General features: G+C 45.9%; 1 protein-coding gene across 1 annotated transcript in view; it reads left to right on the top strand.

Moving 5' to 3' along the window:
• Positions 1–661: 661 nt before the first annotated feature.
• The window catches only part of TDRD7 (tudor domain containing 7), an 84,822-nt gene continuing 68,191 nt past the window's right edge, over positions 662–17,292 (top strand). The window contains exons 1-2 of the mRNA XM_068234318.1: positions 662–1,060; positions 15,590–15,807. Of these exons, the coding sequence (XP_068090419.1) occupies positions 15,595–15,807 (213 nt within the window). The 5' untranslated portion in view covers positions 662–1,060; positions 15,590–15,594. The remainder of the gene's footprint in view (positions 1,061–15,589; positions 15,808–17,292) is intronic.

Genomic DNA, 17,292 nt, shown 5'->3' on the forward strand with positions numbered 1-17,292 from the left:
CCATCCAAAACCACCAGGCAGGAGAACACCTTCTTCCCTCAAGTGGTTCGGCTGCTTAACACCAATCTTCCCCTTACTAGCATGCCCCAGCGGGGCTGGTGTTCCAACATTTTAGCATACCCGACAGAATAGCATACAAATGCTACTGAGCATGTGCAAAGTCATGCAGGGCATACATTAACCTCATAATACCCATCAGCAGCATTAACCTTTTCAACCCCAGTTAGCTGCCTGTGTGCTGATGTGCAATCTCCACTATCCAAGTGGACATAGAGTTAGAATAAAAAGTTGTCCGAGCGAAGCGAGGACCGAGCCCGCAGCCCAGCGAGCGGGCAAGGGGACACTGATTCTACTAACAAGGGGTATATCACTTTAAATGTATGCTATTCTGTCAATGTATGCTAGCTAGTTAGAACACCCGGTCAGCCTGCTCTCTCCGCTGCCCGTCCTGGTTCTCACTGCCCAGGGTCTCGTTGGGGACATCATTGTTCATTGTCATCATTGTTCACTGTCATTGTTATTATCACCATTATTATGATAGTTATCCCCCCCACTAGTGTTATGGGGCTGTACCTGCACAGAACAATTGTGTACAATGAAAGTGGTTATGTTAGCATTTTGTACAGCCAGATCAGTCTCCTGACAAATGACAAGCTATCTCATCCACCAGCCGTCAGGCAGCTCACACATCCACAGACTGCAGCGGGGCGGCCCGTAGCAGCACACGTGTTTAGGGCGGGCTGTGGGCGGACGGTGTTCCAGTCCCAGAGCCAAGGCAGAGAAGACCGGGAAGAGGAAAGTGAGGAGAATTCAGAGGCAGAGCTGTAGCACAGAAACGAAACTGATAGAAGGAGGGGCGGCCGCACACAGAGGAGGTATACTGACTGAGGCAGCGCTCTCTCTGTGTGACAGGCGGCCTCATCTGTGGCATGTCAGCTGCTGGCCGCCACTGCTAGACTGTCCGGGCCACTGCGGCGAGCAGCACCGAGGGGCCTCTCTATAGATCAGCAGCACGGCACGTGACCTGCTTGTGGAACCGGAGCGGCGTCGTTATACACAGGTGAGCGGGCGGCACTATATGGCTCTGTTTACATCATCCTATAGGCGGCCGGGTGTGCCGAGTCCGTTTCATTCCCACGTTCCAGTTTGTGGATGTTACGCTTAAAAGTATGGAGATGCATGTTAAGCCGCTATACGTGAAATTGTTTACCACTTATTTCGGTTTATCAGTGCATGGAATGGTTTGGAGAATGTTCTTTGGGTGTGGCCGAGACAGGTGTGCTGGAGTCCTCGTGCCACCGGAACCCCCTGAACTGGAGACTGGCTGGTTCCGATCATAGGGGGCTTATGCTTTCCTACTGTGACATTCACGTGGCTGCACCACTAGCAATAGAAATGGGATCTAAAAGAAATTAAACTTGTCAGGTCATTTATTTTTCTGTATGACAACTGGAACTTTGCTCTGCACTGATCACAATTGGGAGCAAATGATCATTTACTGACAGCTGGAGTAATTTACTAACAGTTCGACTAATTACTAAGGTCTAAAAGTATTTTATCTGGTCTCCCATTCTTAGTGGCTTTGTTCAAAGTTCTGTATTATCCTATGCATTTTTTGGTGTTATCACGGAGCACAAAATACATGCTAAGTTAAATTTTAAGTGAACACAAGGAATGACCCCCCCCCCCATATTCCCTCCCTCCAAAAAATGTAGGTAGATCTCCTCTCTGACCCCACTGTTACCATACATGAACCCTGTAAACATATCTGAGCTTGTCAGATGTTCTCATGGCCACGCTTCCTTGTGCGAATCCCACCACCTCTGCGCAGTTAGCCAAAGTAACTCGTCCACGACAAGCTCCATGCTACTGTGCAGGTGTGGCCTTACACATGCTGTACTGGTGCACCCAAAATGGAAAATTGGCCACAATCCAAAAGAGTCCTGGCAAGTGGCTGTGGGGTAGATGAGAATGTGTGAAGACTTACCTCTTATTAGGTATCTAACCTACGCATGACCGCTGCCACCCCCTATAGACTATTTGAGCTTTTGTTGCAAAGTTCAGGTTTATGGAATGTGTTGCACTTAGGTCCCTTTTCCCACGAGCAGTTGATAGGCAGTGAAAAGCCTCTCAAACTCTCACAACTGCTTGCTGCCTGGCAACTGCTTACTGCTGGAAAATGAGCCCCAACTGTGCTTATGATACAGGTTCTTTGTCAGTCAAACTGAAAATGTTCTTTCACTGATAAATCTGCTGCAGTTTGTTTAGCTTGATCATTGTAGTAATGAATTTGCCATATTTTCTGTTAAACGATACCAATTGCCTACTGATTATTTTGGCAGCAGTAGTGTCTTAATAACACACCTGAAACAAGCATACAGCAAATATTTATTTATCGTACTTATAAAGCGCCAGCATATTACACAGCGCATATGGCCAAACTTGTTTTTCACTAGGTATTGTGAGTGGGGTACATACAAACCACATGAATAGTGTGATGTGGCATGTCATGCTGCAAAATTAATTCAACAGGAGTGCAATTGCAGGAAAAATGCAGCAAGTCCAACATTTGTGATCGGTAAAATTGTGTTGTGATCGCTTTTTGCTAATGGAGATGTTCCCATACAATTTCCATCAGTTAAGTAGGACCTAGTGTTTTGCACAGGGCTGTGGAGTCATTTTTGGGTCCTGGAGACAGTCAACAAAATATAATATGACTAATACATTTTAAAGTGTTATGAAAAAAAATACAGAAACTGCAAACGTCTCATTTTACAAAAAAAATTGTCAGAAAGTAGTACTTCTCTGCTGTCAGGCTGAGGAATGGACTATTTTTTTTTGTTGTTTTTTTTTTTGTTCGTTCTCCGCTCCACGGGGAATGGCTCCTAGTTCATAAGTAGGAGCCATTCGCTCTTGTCATGCTGCAACGGATCTGTGGGATCTGTTGCAGTAAGCAGACCACACTTCTATGCAGTCCATGGTAATCCCGGCAGGTGGATGCATTCCCCCATATAGTCTATGCTGGAGCTCATCTGCTCCGGGCTACAGGCAGACCATCGGCTACCGCTGGCCACACATGGTCCAGCACAAATGGGTACACGGTGAACCTTACCCAAGTACAATAAAAAAAAAAACAGCCCCCTGCAGACGTTCTGTGCTGGGAAAAAAAAACGATTGTCCGGTCTCCCACAGGCAGCTAGTTTTGTTTTCGGCGACCAGTGTAGCTTGCGTCCCTCGATAACGCTCCCATCTCCGTGGCCATCCAGCATTTGCTTAGTACTCCTGCGCAGGACAGCCACGGAGACTGAAGCTTGATCGAGGGAAGCGCCCGGCCAGGGTGGCTGACAAAAACAGCCGCCTGCGGGGGACCGGAGAATCAATTTTTCCCAGTGCGGGCTCAAGACATCTACAGTGGGCTGGTTGAAGTCACAGGTAAGTGGATCCTATTTGATATACAAGCATAGAATGTATACGTACGTCACATCATTACAACTTGGCTGTGGGCTTTTCTCACTTTGACGCTGCAGGATTGTACTTAATCCGAGAGTAAGGACTGTATAGTGTCACACCTCTGTGAAATCCACAAAAGTAAGCAAGTCATTAGAATAGAAAAGGTTGGTCGAGACAACAGGATGGTAATGATTCTGTTGGTTGTAGTGAGTCTCTTTTTATTTTTTTTATTTAAACAGTACATTGTATTAGTGGATCCGAGATAAACTTTTACTAATTGCATAATTGTGTTCCTTTCATATAGTTTATAGGGCATTCCTCAAGCTAGTAACCTCCTCCTAGCCAAGGCTCTCTGAAAAGCTGTGGACGAGGCTTGTTTAGTTTATAGGGAATTAGAGTATTAAAGAGAATCTGTATTGTTAAAATCGCACAAAAGTAAACATACCAGTGCGTTAGGGGACATCTCCTATTACCCTCTGTCACAATTTCGATGCTCCTCGCCGCATTAAAAGTGGTTAAAAACAGTTTTAAAAAGTTTGTTTATAAACAAACAAAATGGCCGCCAAAACAGGAAGTAGATTGATGTACAGTATGTCCACACATAGAAAATACATCCATACACAAGCAGGCTGTATACAGCCATCCTTTTGAATCTCAAGAGATCATTTGTGTGTTTCTTTCCCCCTGCGGCTATCTTCCACTGAAGTGTCAGGCTATTTCTTCCTGTAGAGTGCAGACAGCTGTGCCTGTATGTAATTCCTCAGTATGTGAAAGCCCAGCCAGCTCAGAGGAGGATTTATCCAGCTTGTAAAAGATAATAGAACAGAGAGAAGCTGCACTAATCTAAATATCACACAGGCAGTGTGCAGAGAGGGGCCTGGATGGGGGAGTTCATAGCAGAACCACAACACTGAAGAACTTGGCAGCCTTCCAGACACAGGCCTGACAAGTCTGACAAGAGAGAGATAAGTTGATTTATTACAGAGATGGTGATAGTAGAACGTGCTGCAGTAAGCCAGAACACATTAGAATAGCTTTTGGAAATTGTAGGATGATAAAAAACAGGATGCAATTTTTGTTACGGAGTCTCTTTAAAACAAAACAATAGTTTACAGTATACAGTATTTGGCTTGAGGAATGCCCTATAAACTATATGAAAGGAACACCATTATATAATGAGTAAAAGTTTCTCTGATCCACTTTAAGATTTCAAATATCGGCCTCTGGTCCTCTTTAACCTCCTTGCCGGTTATCCCAAGCTCAGCTCGGGGTAACCTGCCGCGGAGGATTCCTCAGGCCCTGCTGGGCCGATTTGCATAATTTTTTATTTATACACGCAGCTAGCACTTTGCTAGCTGCGTGTCACTTACGAACGCCGCCGCTCCGCACCGATTCGCCGCTACCCATCGCATCAAAGGCCCCCCCCCCGAGACCCGTGCGCTGCCTGGCCAATCAGTGCCAGGCAGCGCTGAGGGGTGGATCGGGTCTCCCTCTGACCGCGCCCGTTGCCATGGCGATGGGGGAAGCCCTCATGGAAATCCCGTTCAGAACGGGATTTCCGGATGGGCATATGCAACACCCTCCCTGCCGTGCGCAGCAAATATTTAGAACGGCAGGGAGGTTAAGAGACCACAGAGGCAGGTCCTGTGCATAATGACATGCCTCTGGGTCTCACTATTGCCGCCTCTAGTCCTCCACCCCACGGGAGCGAGCACACACGCGGCCACAGTCTAATCAGACGGCTAATTGGACCGGCGGTGGGCAACAGAGCATCGGAGGAGGATGGCGCAGGATATTTCAGCTGCAGGGGGCCGATAGAAGCCCCAGGAAAGTGGTGTGTTTTGTTTATTTACAGTCCACAGAACGCCTTTTAAAGGACTTCCGAGGTGAAAATAAAATCTGTTTTACTCACCTGGGGCTTTTTTCAGCCCCGAGCAGCTGTCTCATCCCTTGTTGCAGCCCCGGTCCTCTTCGCTGTTCCCGCTGGCCGCCTGCAATGATGGTGACCCACCTGCGGGGTTGGCTCTTCTGTGTCTGCGTGGGCACTTGTGCCCACGTGTCCATGTCATCTGGCATGTACTGTGCCTGCGCAGAAGAGTGGACCCCACCGACAGGTCGCCATCATTGCGTGCAGCCAGTGAGGACACTGAAGAGAACCGCCACTGCGGCGAGGGACTGAGACTGCTGCTGCATGAAACCACAGGTGAGTAAAACATACCGTAGATTTTTAATTTCACCTCAGTTCTTTAAAGGGTTTTCATTTTATTTTGGATGTAATGTGTATAACAAGTTCATTTTCGTGTAATGATATTAGGCATGTAATATGGCCTGATGTGTGTTCAGGGGTCTGGTCTTTGCTCTCCATGTATGCTCCCACCAGGGCTGAACTTTAGCTAAACTTTCCACACCAAAAGGCAATAGGGCCCGTACACATGTGTTGCTGTTTCAGCAACTTAACACCTTTTTATATCCGTAGCTAAAATTGCATTCACGGCACTGTCTGATGTCGACACTGAAGTGCTGTGCGCAGGGCTGTGGAGTCGGAGCAATTTTGGGTACCTGGAGTTGAAGTCGGTGGTTTTATAAACTGAGTCGGATGATTATTGTACCAAATCCATAGCCCTGGTAAGTATTAGACTAAGGAGTCGGAGCTATTATGGGTACTCAGTCGGTTTCATAAAATGAGTCAAGTCGGATGTTTTTTTTTACATTTTTTTTTTTACCGACTCCACAGCCCTGGCGACCCACCGATGCATTGCTGCATACATTTCAGTAAGTTGTACTACCACTGCTATTCCTACACATTGTGTACAGTGCTTCAGTGCAGGTTCAAGCTGGGCAGTGCTGCCATGCTTTGAGCTTTTGGAGGGTCCGTGTGCTGGACCGGCAAGGTGTAGGGAGACTGGGGAAGCTTCTGGAGGATCCAGGGGTTTCCCTCTATATAGGAATGAGTACTTTAAATGTTTGTTTTGAATGATTTTGATAAATTGATAGGCGTAGTGTTGCATTGAATCAGTACACCGCTGCGGTTCAATATTTTTTTTTTTTTTTTTTTTTTAATCCTCTGCTTCTATCCATTAATGTCAATGCGCTTTGTGAGGAAGGTATCGATTTCTATGTGAACGTTAAGCCCAATCTACACGATACGAATCTTTGTGCGATTTGATTACGATTCTAATTATGATCCGATGAAATCCAACATGTCCGATCGGGATTCGATTCAATTCGCCATTCCAAAACCAATGGCAAATTGAATCGCATCCCGATCAAACATGTTGGATTTAATCAGATCGTAAATAGAAGCCTAATCGAATCACACAAAGAATCATATTCGTGTAGATGGGGCCTAATGGTTTTGGAACATTGGGTGGAAATCTAGAATTGTATGGCCAGCTTAGGAATGGGTACACCCCATCAGTGGCGTAGACATTGGGGATGCAGAGGTTTCAACCGCATCGGGGCCCTACCTCAACCACAGCAGTAGCTGTTCAATGGTGTTATGCTGGTAATAATCACTTCTCATATGTGCTTTAATTAGTGGTAATCATTAAATCTGTATCAATAAAAAATTCTCCTGGGGTTACTCGCCTCGGGAGGGGAAAGCCTCTGGATCCTATCAAGGCTTCCTCCTCCGTCCCATGGCGGCAGCGATAGAGCTTCCCGGACGGCGGGGATGTAAATATTCACCTTCTCGACTCCAGCGGGGGGGGTGGTGGTCTTGGCTTGACAATAGGCGGAAATAGCCAAACCCAGTCAGGTCCGCTCTACTGCGCAGGCGGAAGTCTCCTGCGCAGTACACCGGACCCTAGTGACATCCGCTATTTCCGAGTGGAGAGCCGCTACTGCGCCCTCGCTGTAGCTGGGAACAGGGAAAGGTAAATATTGCATAGCCTGACAAATTGTCGGCTGTGCGTTCCGTGGGCCATAGCGAGACCATCGTGGGATGTAGGACGACGGTGGAAGCCTCGATAGGATCCAGAAGCTTCCCCCTCCTGAGGTCAGTACTCCTCAGGGGTTTCTTTTTATTTATTTATTTTTAAAGAGTCTGAAGCATTTTAAAATACCTGTTTTTATGGAAGCAGGCCGCTTCGGCATTATAATCCAAACTGATTTGCCATATTCCCGCGGCTGAATAAAGTCTTGATCACCCCGAAATCCCCAGGGCAAAATTTGGGGCTCCTTCCAGGTAGAGCCAGAGCTTTGAGTAGCTATTCCTCTCCTTCATTCGATCACCGCCCCTCTGTCTTCTTTCACTGAGAGGATCGGGGAGAGGCGGAGATTGATTGAACTGGAGGCAGGGCTACAGCACAAAGTTCTGCCTTCCCCGGGCAGCAAAATCGAAACGCAAAAAAGTTGGAAAGTTGTGGAATTTTGCCCCAGGATTTGGGGGGGGGGGGAGGTATAAAGACATTGTTCTGCCATGGGGGTGTGGTGAATCAGTTTGGGTTATAATGCTGAAGCGGCCTGCTCCTTAAAAACAAGGTATTTGAAAACGCTTCAGACTCTTTTTAACTATTTATTTCCCTTCTCTGCTTACACCTATCATACTGTGGATGTCCTTGGCAGGTTTTATTGCGCTATATGAATTATCAGTGTTCTCCCCAGGCTCTTTTAGCCGGGCGCTCCACCCGGCTAGATTTGGTGACCACCCGGCTGTCATTTGCTCACGTTCTCACCACCTCTTATGCTGTAAGCAGAGTTGCCCTGCATTTTCATCTCTCCCCACCCGGCTGTTTTTTCATGCCACCCGGCTACAATTTTATGCCACCCAGCTGGAAAATAGTTCTGGGGAGAACACTGAATTATGTATAGAATGCTTGGGGGTGCGCCCATTAAACAACTTACACTTGGGCCCATAGCTCCTTGGCTACGCGACATCATGTAAATTTCCCACCGTTCGATAATTTCCAGCATGTTCAATCAAAGGGATCGATTTTGTGCAATACTGATCGCAAGACAGATGAGACCTGCTGGAAATTATTGAATTACAGGGAAATTGCATGGTGTGTATCAGACTTAACCATTTAACAGCCCTGCACGAGTTGTCCTGTTTGAGACTTGTGCCAGAGAGAGATCTGTCTCTCTTTGGTTGATCTGCCCATCATCGCTAGATATCTGGGCACCTTTTTGTTTATCTGAATGGTGCCGTCTATTATGTGTATGTGGGAGGTGAGGGAAAACCTGTATATATCTTCACTGTTAATAACTGGACTGTTAAAACTGTTCAAAACCTTTCCAAATTGACTTTAATCTTTCTGAGGGTAGACGGTGACCTAGACCACTTGAGGCCGGTTTTACATTCAATTTTTGTGCTGCGGGGGGGATGCAATGCCCCTGCCGAATCTCCCCACAACGCAAAAAATGACTACCACATGACCCTGCAGCAGTGTCATGCATAGTGCCACCAGCTGGACAGGTTGTACGTCCCCACAGCCCTGGTTGCCTTATCCTACAGTAAAACAGGGTAACGCAACGCACACTTGTAATCAGGGCTGTGGAGTCGGTACAAAAAGCATCCGACTCAGTTTATGAAGTCACAGACTCCAAGTACCCAAAATGGCTCCAACTCTGACTCCACAGCACTGCTTGTAATGCAAGCGTAAAGGAGGCCTAAACTACACATGGACTGTTATGAAGGCTGCCATATTTATGTCCTTTTTAAACAATTCCAGTTTGCTTACAGTCCTGCTGATCTCTCTGGCTGCAGTAATATCTGAATCACACCTGAAACAAGCATGTTTGGTAATCCAGTCAGACTTAAGTGTACCTGAAGCCCTTAAGGGAAATTACCTTGGAATGGGGAAGCCTCTAGACCATACATGTCAAACTCTGGCCTGCGGGCCAAATCTGGCACTCAGAGCCATTACATTTGGCCCTCAAGTGGTGTCCCCACTTTGCATTATGTTTGGCCCACTCTTAACAACCAGGGAAGCTATATTGAAGGTGAAGCCGTAGATCACCAGGGAAGCCATATGGGGGAGGTAGGAGGAAAGCACTAAACTGTATAGAGGAGGGTGGGGGCCTCTAGACACTGGGGAACTGTATAGGGGAGATGAGAACCAGGGAACGGTATAGGGGTTGAAGGGGGGGGGGGAGCACTAGACACCTGGGAACTTAAAGCGGTATTGTCACCATAAAAATCAAATTTCAACAGCAACTGGTCTGAGTGTATTAAGTGATAAAGATGCTAATCCTGCATTCAAAACTTGCAAAACTGTTTCTGCTGTTATGTTTTGGAGTTATCACATACTTTAGGAGCACTGGCCCTTTAATTGCCATTGCCATTCAGTTGCATGCTGGGGGTTCTTTTTTATCTATAATATATTCCTCCTCTTCCCTTTATTTCCTTGCCTAGCTTCTTATCTGTTCACTTGTGTTTACAAGCAAGGCTGAGGTGACTCCGTGATTGGAGGATAAGATAGTGCACTTCCTAGTATACACCTCAGTGGGAGTGTCTGAAGACTCTGGGAGGAGGGCAGCTAATGAATACACAATGAGCAAGAGAAGGGAGGGGGGAAAACAAGAGTCAGGGAGGATATGATGTCAGCATTAGCTTGGAAAAATGGCCACTGCCTTGAATAGGATTTTCTGCTTTTCCTTTATAAAATTCAAGCAAACAAAAGAAAGCAGGAAAGCTGTCACTGCTGCAAGTGTTCGCTTTATTATAGCATGGATAAAGTGCAAACGTGCAACATCTTGCAAAAATAGCATGGAAAAACACATACATACCCTGGTGAGAGGAGGCGTAGGTGGTGGTGGGTGCTGGGCACAGGATGCCTGACGGCCGTTTCGCGCTGGATAGCGCTTCTACGGAGGCTATCCAGCGTGAAACGACCGTCAGGCATCCTGCTATAATAAATCGAACACTTGCAGCAGTGCCAGCTTTCCTGCTTTTATTTGTTTACTTGCCACTTGATGCTTTCGCTTGAGCACGCTGAAGAGGTTCCAGAGAAGAGGGGTGTTTGTTGTCCTCCTGTGCAATCTGCATGTCTCTGAAGCTGAGTTATGCATGTCATACCGCTGTAGTCCCAACCATTTGTTCTTCTTTGGTCCTTTATAAAATTCACAGGGATCATTACGTGGATAGCACAATACATCTGTTATGTAAGTAGATCTAGTATGTATCTACTTATATATGTGTTTTTTTTTTTTTTTCTAGGTTAGCATGGGTGTTGTTCTTTAAGGGAGGAAAATGGCCAGTAGACATTGAGGTTGGCCGGCAACTTAGTCCCAGTGTACAATTTCGGCGCACTATGTATTTGAGTTTTTGTGGCTGGATAAGTGTAATGGTTAAGGACTCTGCCTCTGACACAGGCGACCTGGGTTCAAATCTCGGCTCGGTCTGTTCAGTAAGCCAGCACCTATTCAGTAGGAAACCTTAGGCAAGTCTCCTTAACACTGCTACTGCCTATAGAGCGCGTCCTTGTGGCTGCAGCTCTGGCGCTTTGAGTCCGTGAGGAGAAAAGTGCGATATAATTGGTTTGTCTTGAATTTGACACCCTTGCTCTAGAATAGTTTTTAACCAACGCCCACATTATCTTATGCTGGGAATACACGGTACGATTTTCGCGTTCGATTTGATGCGCGATCTATTAGCCATTAAATTTTTCTGCTCAATTCTCTTATCTTCCACTCATTTTTCTTTTTTATTCACTTTGAGAAATCGAGCGGAAGATCGGACATGTCGGAATTTTATCATCGAAGGCATCTATCGGAACGATTCTCCGCAAAAAACTTAATGTATAATCCCAGCATTATACTGGGTACACACGGTGCGTTCCCGCACTCCATTCCCGGCCGCACGATTATTTACGACCTCTCAGATTCGATGGATTGTTAGGTCGATTTAGCATACTTTACATGAGAATCGACCTAACAATCATCGAAACGCAATCTGAAATAATCAAGCGGCTGGGAATTGAGCGGGGCATCGAGCGCGGGAACGTGTGTACCCAGCATTGCAGTGGCAAGGTTGATAAGTCACTTGTGAGAATATAGAGGTTATTTAAAACCAGGGTTCTCAACGTGTGGTTCGCGTACCCCAGGGGGTACTTCTGATGGTTCCAGGGGGTACTCGGGCTTGATATACTTAGCCAAGAATAACAAATTTAGGCCCATACACACGTCGGATTTTAGCGAACGACCCGTCGTTTGAACGTTCGGACGTTTTCGCGTCAAATCCGACGTGTGTACAGACTATCGTTCGGGTGATAAGACTGGTTACCAACGATCCGCCGGGCGGATCGCTGGTAACCAGTCTTATCACCCGAACGATAGTCTGTACACACGTCGGATTTGACGCGAAAACGTCCGAACGACGGAACGTTCAAACGACGGGTCGTTCGCTAAAATCCGACGTGTGTATGGGCCTTAAGTGTTTTAGAAAATGATAAATTCTATATAAACACCAAATTAGTATTTTAGCTAATTAAAAGCAATAGTAAATGCTTGGAAATTGTTTAGAACCAATTATCATGTACTACGATTAAATATATATTTGTTAAGGGGTACTTGTGATAATGTTTACTATTCTAGGGGGTACTTGGTGAGTATGGGGTTTTACAAGGGGTACATACTAATAAAATGTTGAGAAACACTGATTTAAAACATTCTTGTCATTTCCTTCAAAGCAAAAGTTGTCTGTATCTAAAGTGGTTATCCAGTGTGTTAAGATAAGGCTAAAGGTGTCATTTGTTTGTCTTTGTTGTGAAATAAGTTGGTGCCTGGCTGGTGGGGCTGGGAGATGCAGGCGGTAGGGGGTATGGTGATAGACAGATAACAGTAATTGAGAATGTAGATGAAAGGTTGCAGACTATATTGTTTAGTTGGCTATTTTCCAATCCCTGGTAATGTAGCCATACATCTAGCGATTCTGATTCAATCGACTTCAGTATGATTGATTGAAAGTCTAACTACTGACCCACACACTGTAAGTGATATCCTATGGTATTCACCTTCAAAATTGATTTTTCGATCGAATGACAGATTCCTGTGTGATTGACCAATATCTCACATCCTGCTTGAACGATTAAGCTGGTTGATTCAACATGAAATCAGCCACTTTTCATTGATTGCGAAATCTGGAACACTCGATTCTCTCTCGATCCTATAAAATGATCTAATCGACTGGTCGATCATACAGCCAAATTACTAGATGTATGGTTACCTGTACACTCGTTGCAATTTCCTGACAGATTGATGGTTGAATCGATTATTTCCAACAGGTCCAATCTGACTTCCGAACGTTTTTCATGATCCTTTTTTTTTGTAGAAGTGATCGGAAAAACTATTAGAAAAGCGATCGGAAATCAGATTGGACATGTTGGATAATCGATTTGACCATCATTCTGATGAGAAATCGCGTTGTGTGTACCAGGCATCAGACTCCATTCTCACTTGAGCGGGTTCAAAAGACTCCATTCTCACTTGAGCGGGTTCAAAACAGGCTCAGTAAGCTCCATCCATTTAGCGCTGTCTGCTCCACCTGTCGGAAGCAATTGCCACTTCCTGCCGCCAATTGCCGCCAGCAGAAGCACGGGGCTCTCCATAGCCTGCAGTTATCCCTTGCAACAGGGAGAATTTTCATTGGTCCACCATGAACCAATGAAAAATCTCCCTTTTGCTGAGAATTCCCATTGGTCTTTTGCAGCCTAATTGAGATCCCCATGTGTCTGCCGGCCGTAGGGCTGTGTACAGGGGCACGCAGCCTGGGGCAGATGCTATATGGGGGAACGCATCCGCCTGCCTGGAATGATTGCGGGCTGCACAGAAGTGCAGCCCGCTTACTGCAACAGATCCAGCAGTTTGCAGAGTGACAATGTGTACGGCTCCCAGTTATAAAATAGGAACTGTTCCTAAAAGTGGCCAATCATCTAGTCATTTGGCAGCTTATCAACCATCCGAATTTGACCCTTTTGCATCAATCGGACATGCTAGGAAGTCTTGGGCTGATGTGGTAGATCAGGTGTGCGGCGGTAACGGCATGCAATATCTGGATGAGCGACAGAACCCCCATCTCTTTTCTCTCAAATATAAATGTGCCCATCTGCATTTATACTTTACCTGTCGCCCGCCGCAGTGCCCATCCATCTTCCGCATTCGCAACTCACTTGCTGCCGGCGTGTGGCTCGAGTGCGACGTCACACATGCTGTATGCCGGTAGCCAGTTTCAATAATTTAGTAATTCCCTGGGGCCTCTTTTCATTGGTGCACCCACCTGTTGGGCCGCCACAATTCCTAATGTGTCTTTCTATTTCCATCCCCTGCTAGCTGCCTGTTCTACGTAACCTGGCGCCATGTTACATCAGTACATGCATGCCACTGATGACAGAACAGACAGCGGGGATGGAGACAAGCATACAGGAGGGAGCGCGATGCCAGGCCGAGGGATGTACACTGAAGTGTAAAAATATATAAAAGTTGGAAACCTCATTACTGGAAAGCCTCTCGATAGTCCAGAGGCTTCTGCAGCCCAACAAACGAACGCTGGGTTCCCTCTTTATTTTCTTTCTTGGAGCATGGCTGTGGATGAGCGCATCTATATTGGACATGCGTGAGAACAGCCTGTGCGTGTCCAGTAGAACTAAAACCATCTGTACACATTTTTTTTTCCTTTCTACATGAGTATGCTTGCTTACATGTATATAAAAGACCCGGTGCTTGAGAAGGATGTAGAAATAAACTAGATTCTAGACTATATGGAGGCTTCCCACTAATGAAGCAAGTATGTGTGTGTAAAAAAAAAATAAATAAAAAAAAATGGATTTTAGCTGCAAGGTATGAAAATTGTGTGTGTAAGGTTTGGTTCACATTGGTCTTAAAAACCTTACGTTTATAGTAGTGTAAACCGATCCTATGCAAAGCAATAGGATCTAGTCACATCCAGGGCTGTGGAGTCGATACAAAAATCATCTGACTCCTCAGTCCATGAAACTACCGACTCCAGCTACCTAAAATTGCTCCGACGCCCTAGGTTTTGTTCACATTATAAATCGCTAGCGCTATATCAAGCTCTGAGCGATTTATTGGGCTTTTTTAAAAGCACTTTTCTGAATCGCACCAAAAACAAGCATGCAGCTAATCTTGTCAGATCTGACAATGTCAAACACCTGGAGGCAGAGAATCAGCAGGACTGCCAGTGACCTGGTATTAATTAAAGAAAAGAAGTATGGCAGCCTCCATATCCCTCTCAATTCAGTTGTCCTTTAAAATTGAATTCATTTGCATCAGTTAGGCTACTTTCCCACCAAGACGTTGCGTTTTAGGGGACGTTATGGTCGCATAACGTGCCCCTAACACAACGCATGGTGGTGTTGAAGTTGGACATCGGATTGAGCTGCGTTATACAGCTCTCAAAGCAGCCGCTCCAGGTTAGTGATAGGAAGTCCGGGTCTTTTTAAGCATTCGGATCATTTGAATCGGATCATTGAAGAGATCCGGATCTTTGAACCGAATCATTTGAATCATTTTACTAGGGAAGCAGACTGGGTGAAATGACTAGCAGGACAGGACTTTCCCTGCACTGTACATTCTGTATGTTCCTGTTTCTTCCAGACATCCACTGTGAACTGAATCTTTCATTGTGATGATTCGACTCACAAAAAAGATCCGGATCAAATGAATGATTCGCTCATGATCCGGACAACACTACAGTCCTACCATGAGTCTCTGCAGTGCAGTGAATATTAATTAGCCATGTGGCTGGCCTCGGAGGAAGGGAGAGGAGACCACCTCCTCCAACATTACTGAGCATGTGCAAACAGTCTGACGTGGCTTAGCCCAGTATAACGTACAGCATGCAGCACTTTGTTTAAACGTGCTGCGTTACTATGTAACACAACGTGTGCACTGTGAACAGATTGATTGATTTTACAGTGCTGTGAGTTAGGCTGCGTTACTGGCTGCTGTAACGTGGGACTTTAACGTCCCACTGTGAAACCAGCCTTAAAGTCAAGGAGCTTTTACACAGACATGTTCCAACAGTAGGCAGGAAACATTGGTGCATAGGAAGGGGCTTTAACAAACATTCATACATGTAATTTTTCAAATGCCTATGTGCAATGCTGACACTTATTCCTAATGCTTTATATTTCTTTATGACTTCTGCTAAACAATATTTGCTTGGTTTTTTTCTTGTTAGCAAAAATGCTGGAATCGGAGAAGGATCTTATAGAAAAGATGGTGCGGGCTGTTCTGCAGCCTAGCAAAAATGGAGTGCCGTTACATCGTGTACAAGCTGAATATAAAGGGCTTATTGGAGGCTACATTCCATTCAAGGAAATGGGCTTCCCCACACTTGAGGCATACCTGAAATCCATTCCAGCAGTTGTGAGGATTGAGGTTGGCCGGTCTGGTGAGGTAAGTTGCTTCAGCTATGCTAAATGTTAAGTGTTCTGCATCCCTGTTATCAGCTACATCATGTTTACCTGTTCTGCAAAATGTCTTGTGTGGTGTTCAAGCATTAAAATACAGTAATGCCTTGCCTGTTCACATGGTTTCTCTACTGATCTTTGTTTAATTCTCAGCCTTAATTCAGGTTTTTGCTTAAAGAGAAACCGTGACCAAGAATTGAACTTCATCCCAATCAGTAAACATGAGAAATCTATTCCTTTTCACAAACTGATGATCAGGGGGCTCTGTGTGGCTGATATTGTGGTGAAACCCCTCCCACAGGAAACTGTGTGGATGGTCCTGGCAGTTCCCTGTCTGTGAACCTCGTTGCATTGAGGGAAATAGCTGTTTATAACAAGCAAGCAGCAGCTACTTCCAGTAACATCACCTGCCAGCAGTAAAAATGTCACCATGAGATAAATGTCAGAATGTAAATCGGGGGAAAAGAAGGGTTTTACAATGGGCTGTTAAAGATTTGTTTTACTTACCTGGGGCTTCCAAGCTCATAACCATGGATGCGGCCCTCGCCGTCCTCCGAATGCCTCCGTTAAGTGGCAATCAGCTCTGGTAGAATAGAGAGCTGCTATAGCAACATAGAGGGAGCTATTGTTGCTGGGAACGCGAAGAATCACTCGCGTTCCCAGCCTGTCGGGTCCTGACGGCGAAACCGTAAGTGGTCGCCGGCGGGACCAAGAGGATCGGAGAGACGCCGAGGGCACCGATCAGCTGCAGGGGACTGAGGAAAGCCCCAGGTGAGTAGAACTAGATTTTTTTTTTTTCACTTAACCTCCTTCCCGGTTATCCCTCAGTTTGGGGTAACCTGCGCAGGAGGATTTCTCAGGCCCCGCTGGGCCGATTTGCATAATTTTTTTTTTGTTTTGTTACAAGCAGCTAGCACTTTGCTAGCTGCTTGTAACATCCGATCGCTGCCGATCCGCCGCTATCCGCAACGTCGCGTCGCCCCCCCCCCCCCCCCCCAATCAGGGCCAGGCAGCGCTGAGGGGTGGCCCGGGATTCCCTATGACGTCCCGACGTCATCCCGCCCCGTTGCCATGACGACCGGGGAAGCCCAACAGGAAATCCCGTTCTGAACGGGATTTCCTGCTTACTCCGATCGCCGGAAGCGATCGGAGTGGCTGCGGAGCTGCCGCTGCTCAGCGGCTATCATGTAGCGAGCCCTGGGCTCGCTACATGATTTAAAATAAAATTTAAAAAAAATGCTGCGCTGCCTCCTTGCTGGGGGAATTAGACCGGCAAGGAGGTTAAATGCCTCTTTAAGGTGGCCATACATGGTACAAATTTTTCATTTTTTTTCGATCATTTAGATCGAATATAAAGATTTTCCAGCATGTCCGATCAGAGTTTGCTCGAAAAAATGGGATAATCGTTTGAATTTCTTTCGGAAATAATATTTTCAACTTTCATTTGATCATTTAGATCGAATAAATGGGA

This window comes from Hyperolius riggenbachi, chromosome 1 (assembly GCF_040937935.1).
Source record: "Hyperolius riggenbachi isolate aHypRig1 chromosome 1, aHypRig1.pri, whole genome shotgun sequence".
Taxonomy (NCBI): Eukaryota; Metazoa; Chordata; class Amphibia; order Anura; family Hyperoliidae; genus Hyperolius; species Hyperolius riggenbachi.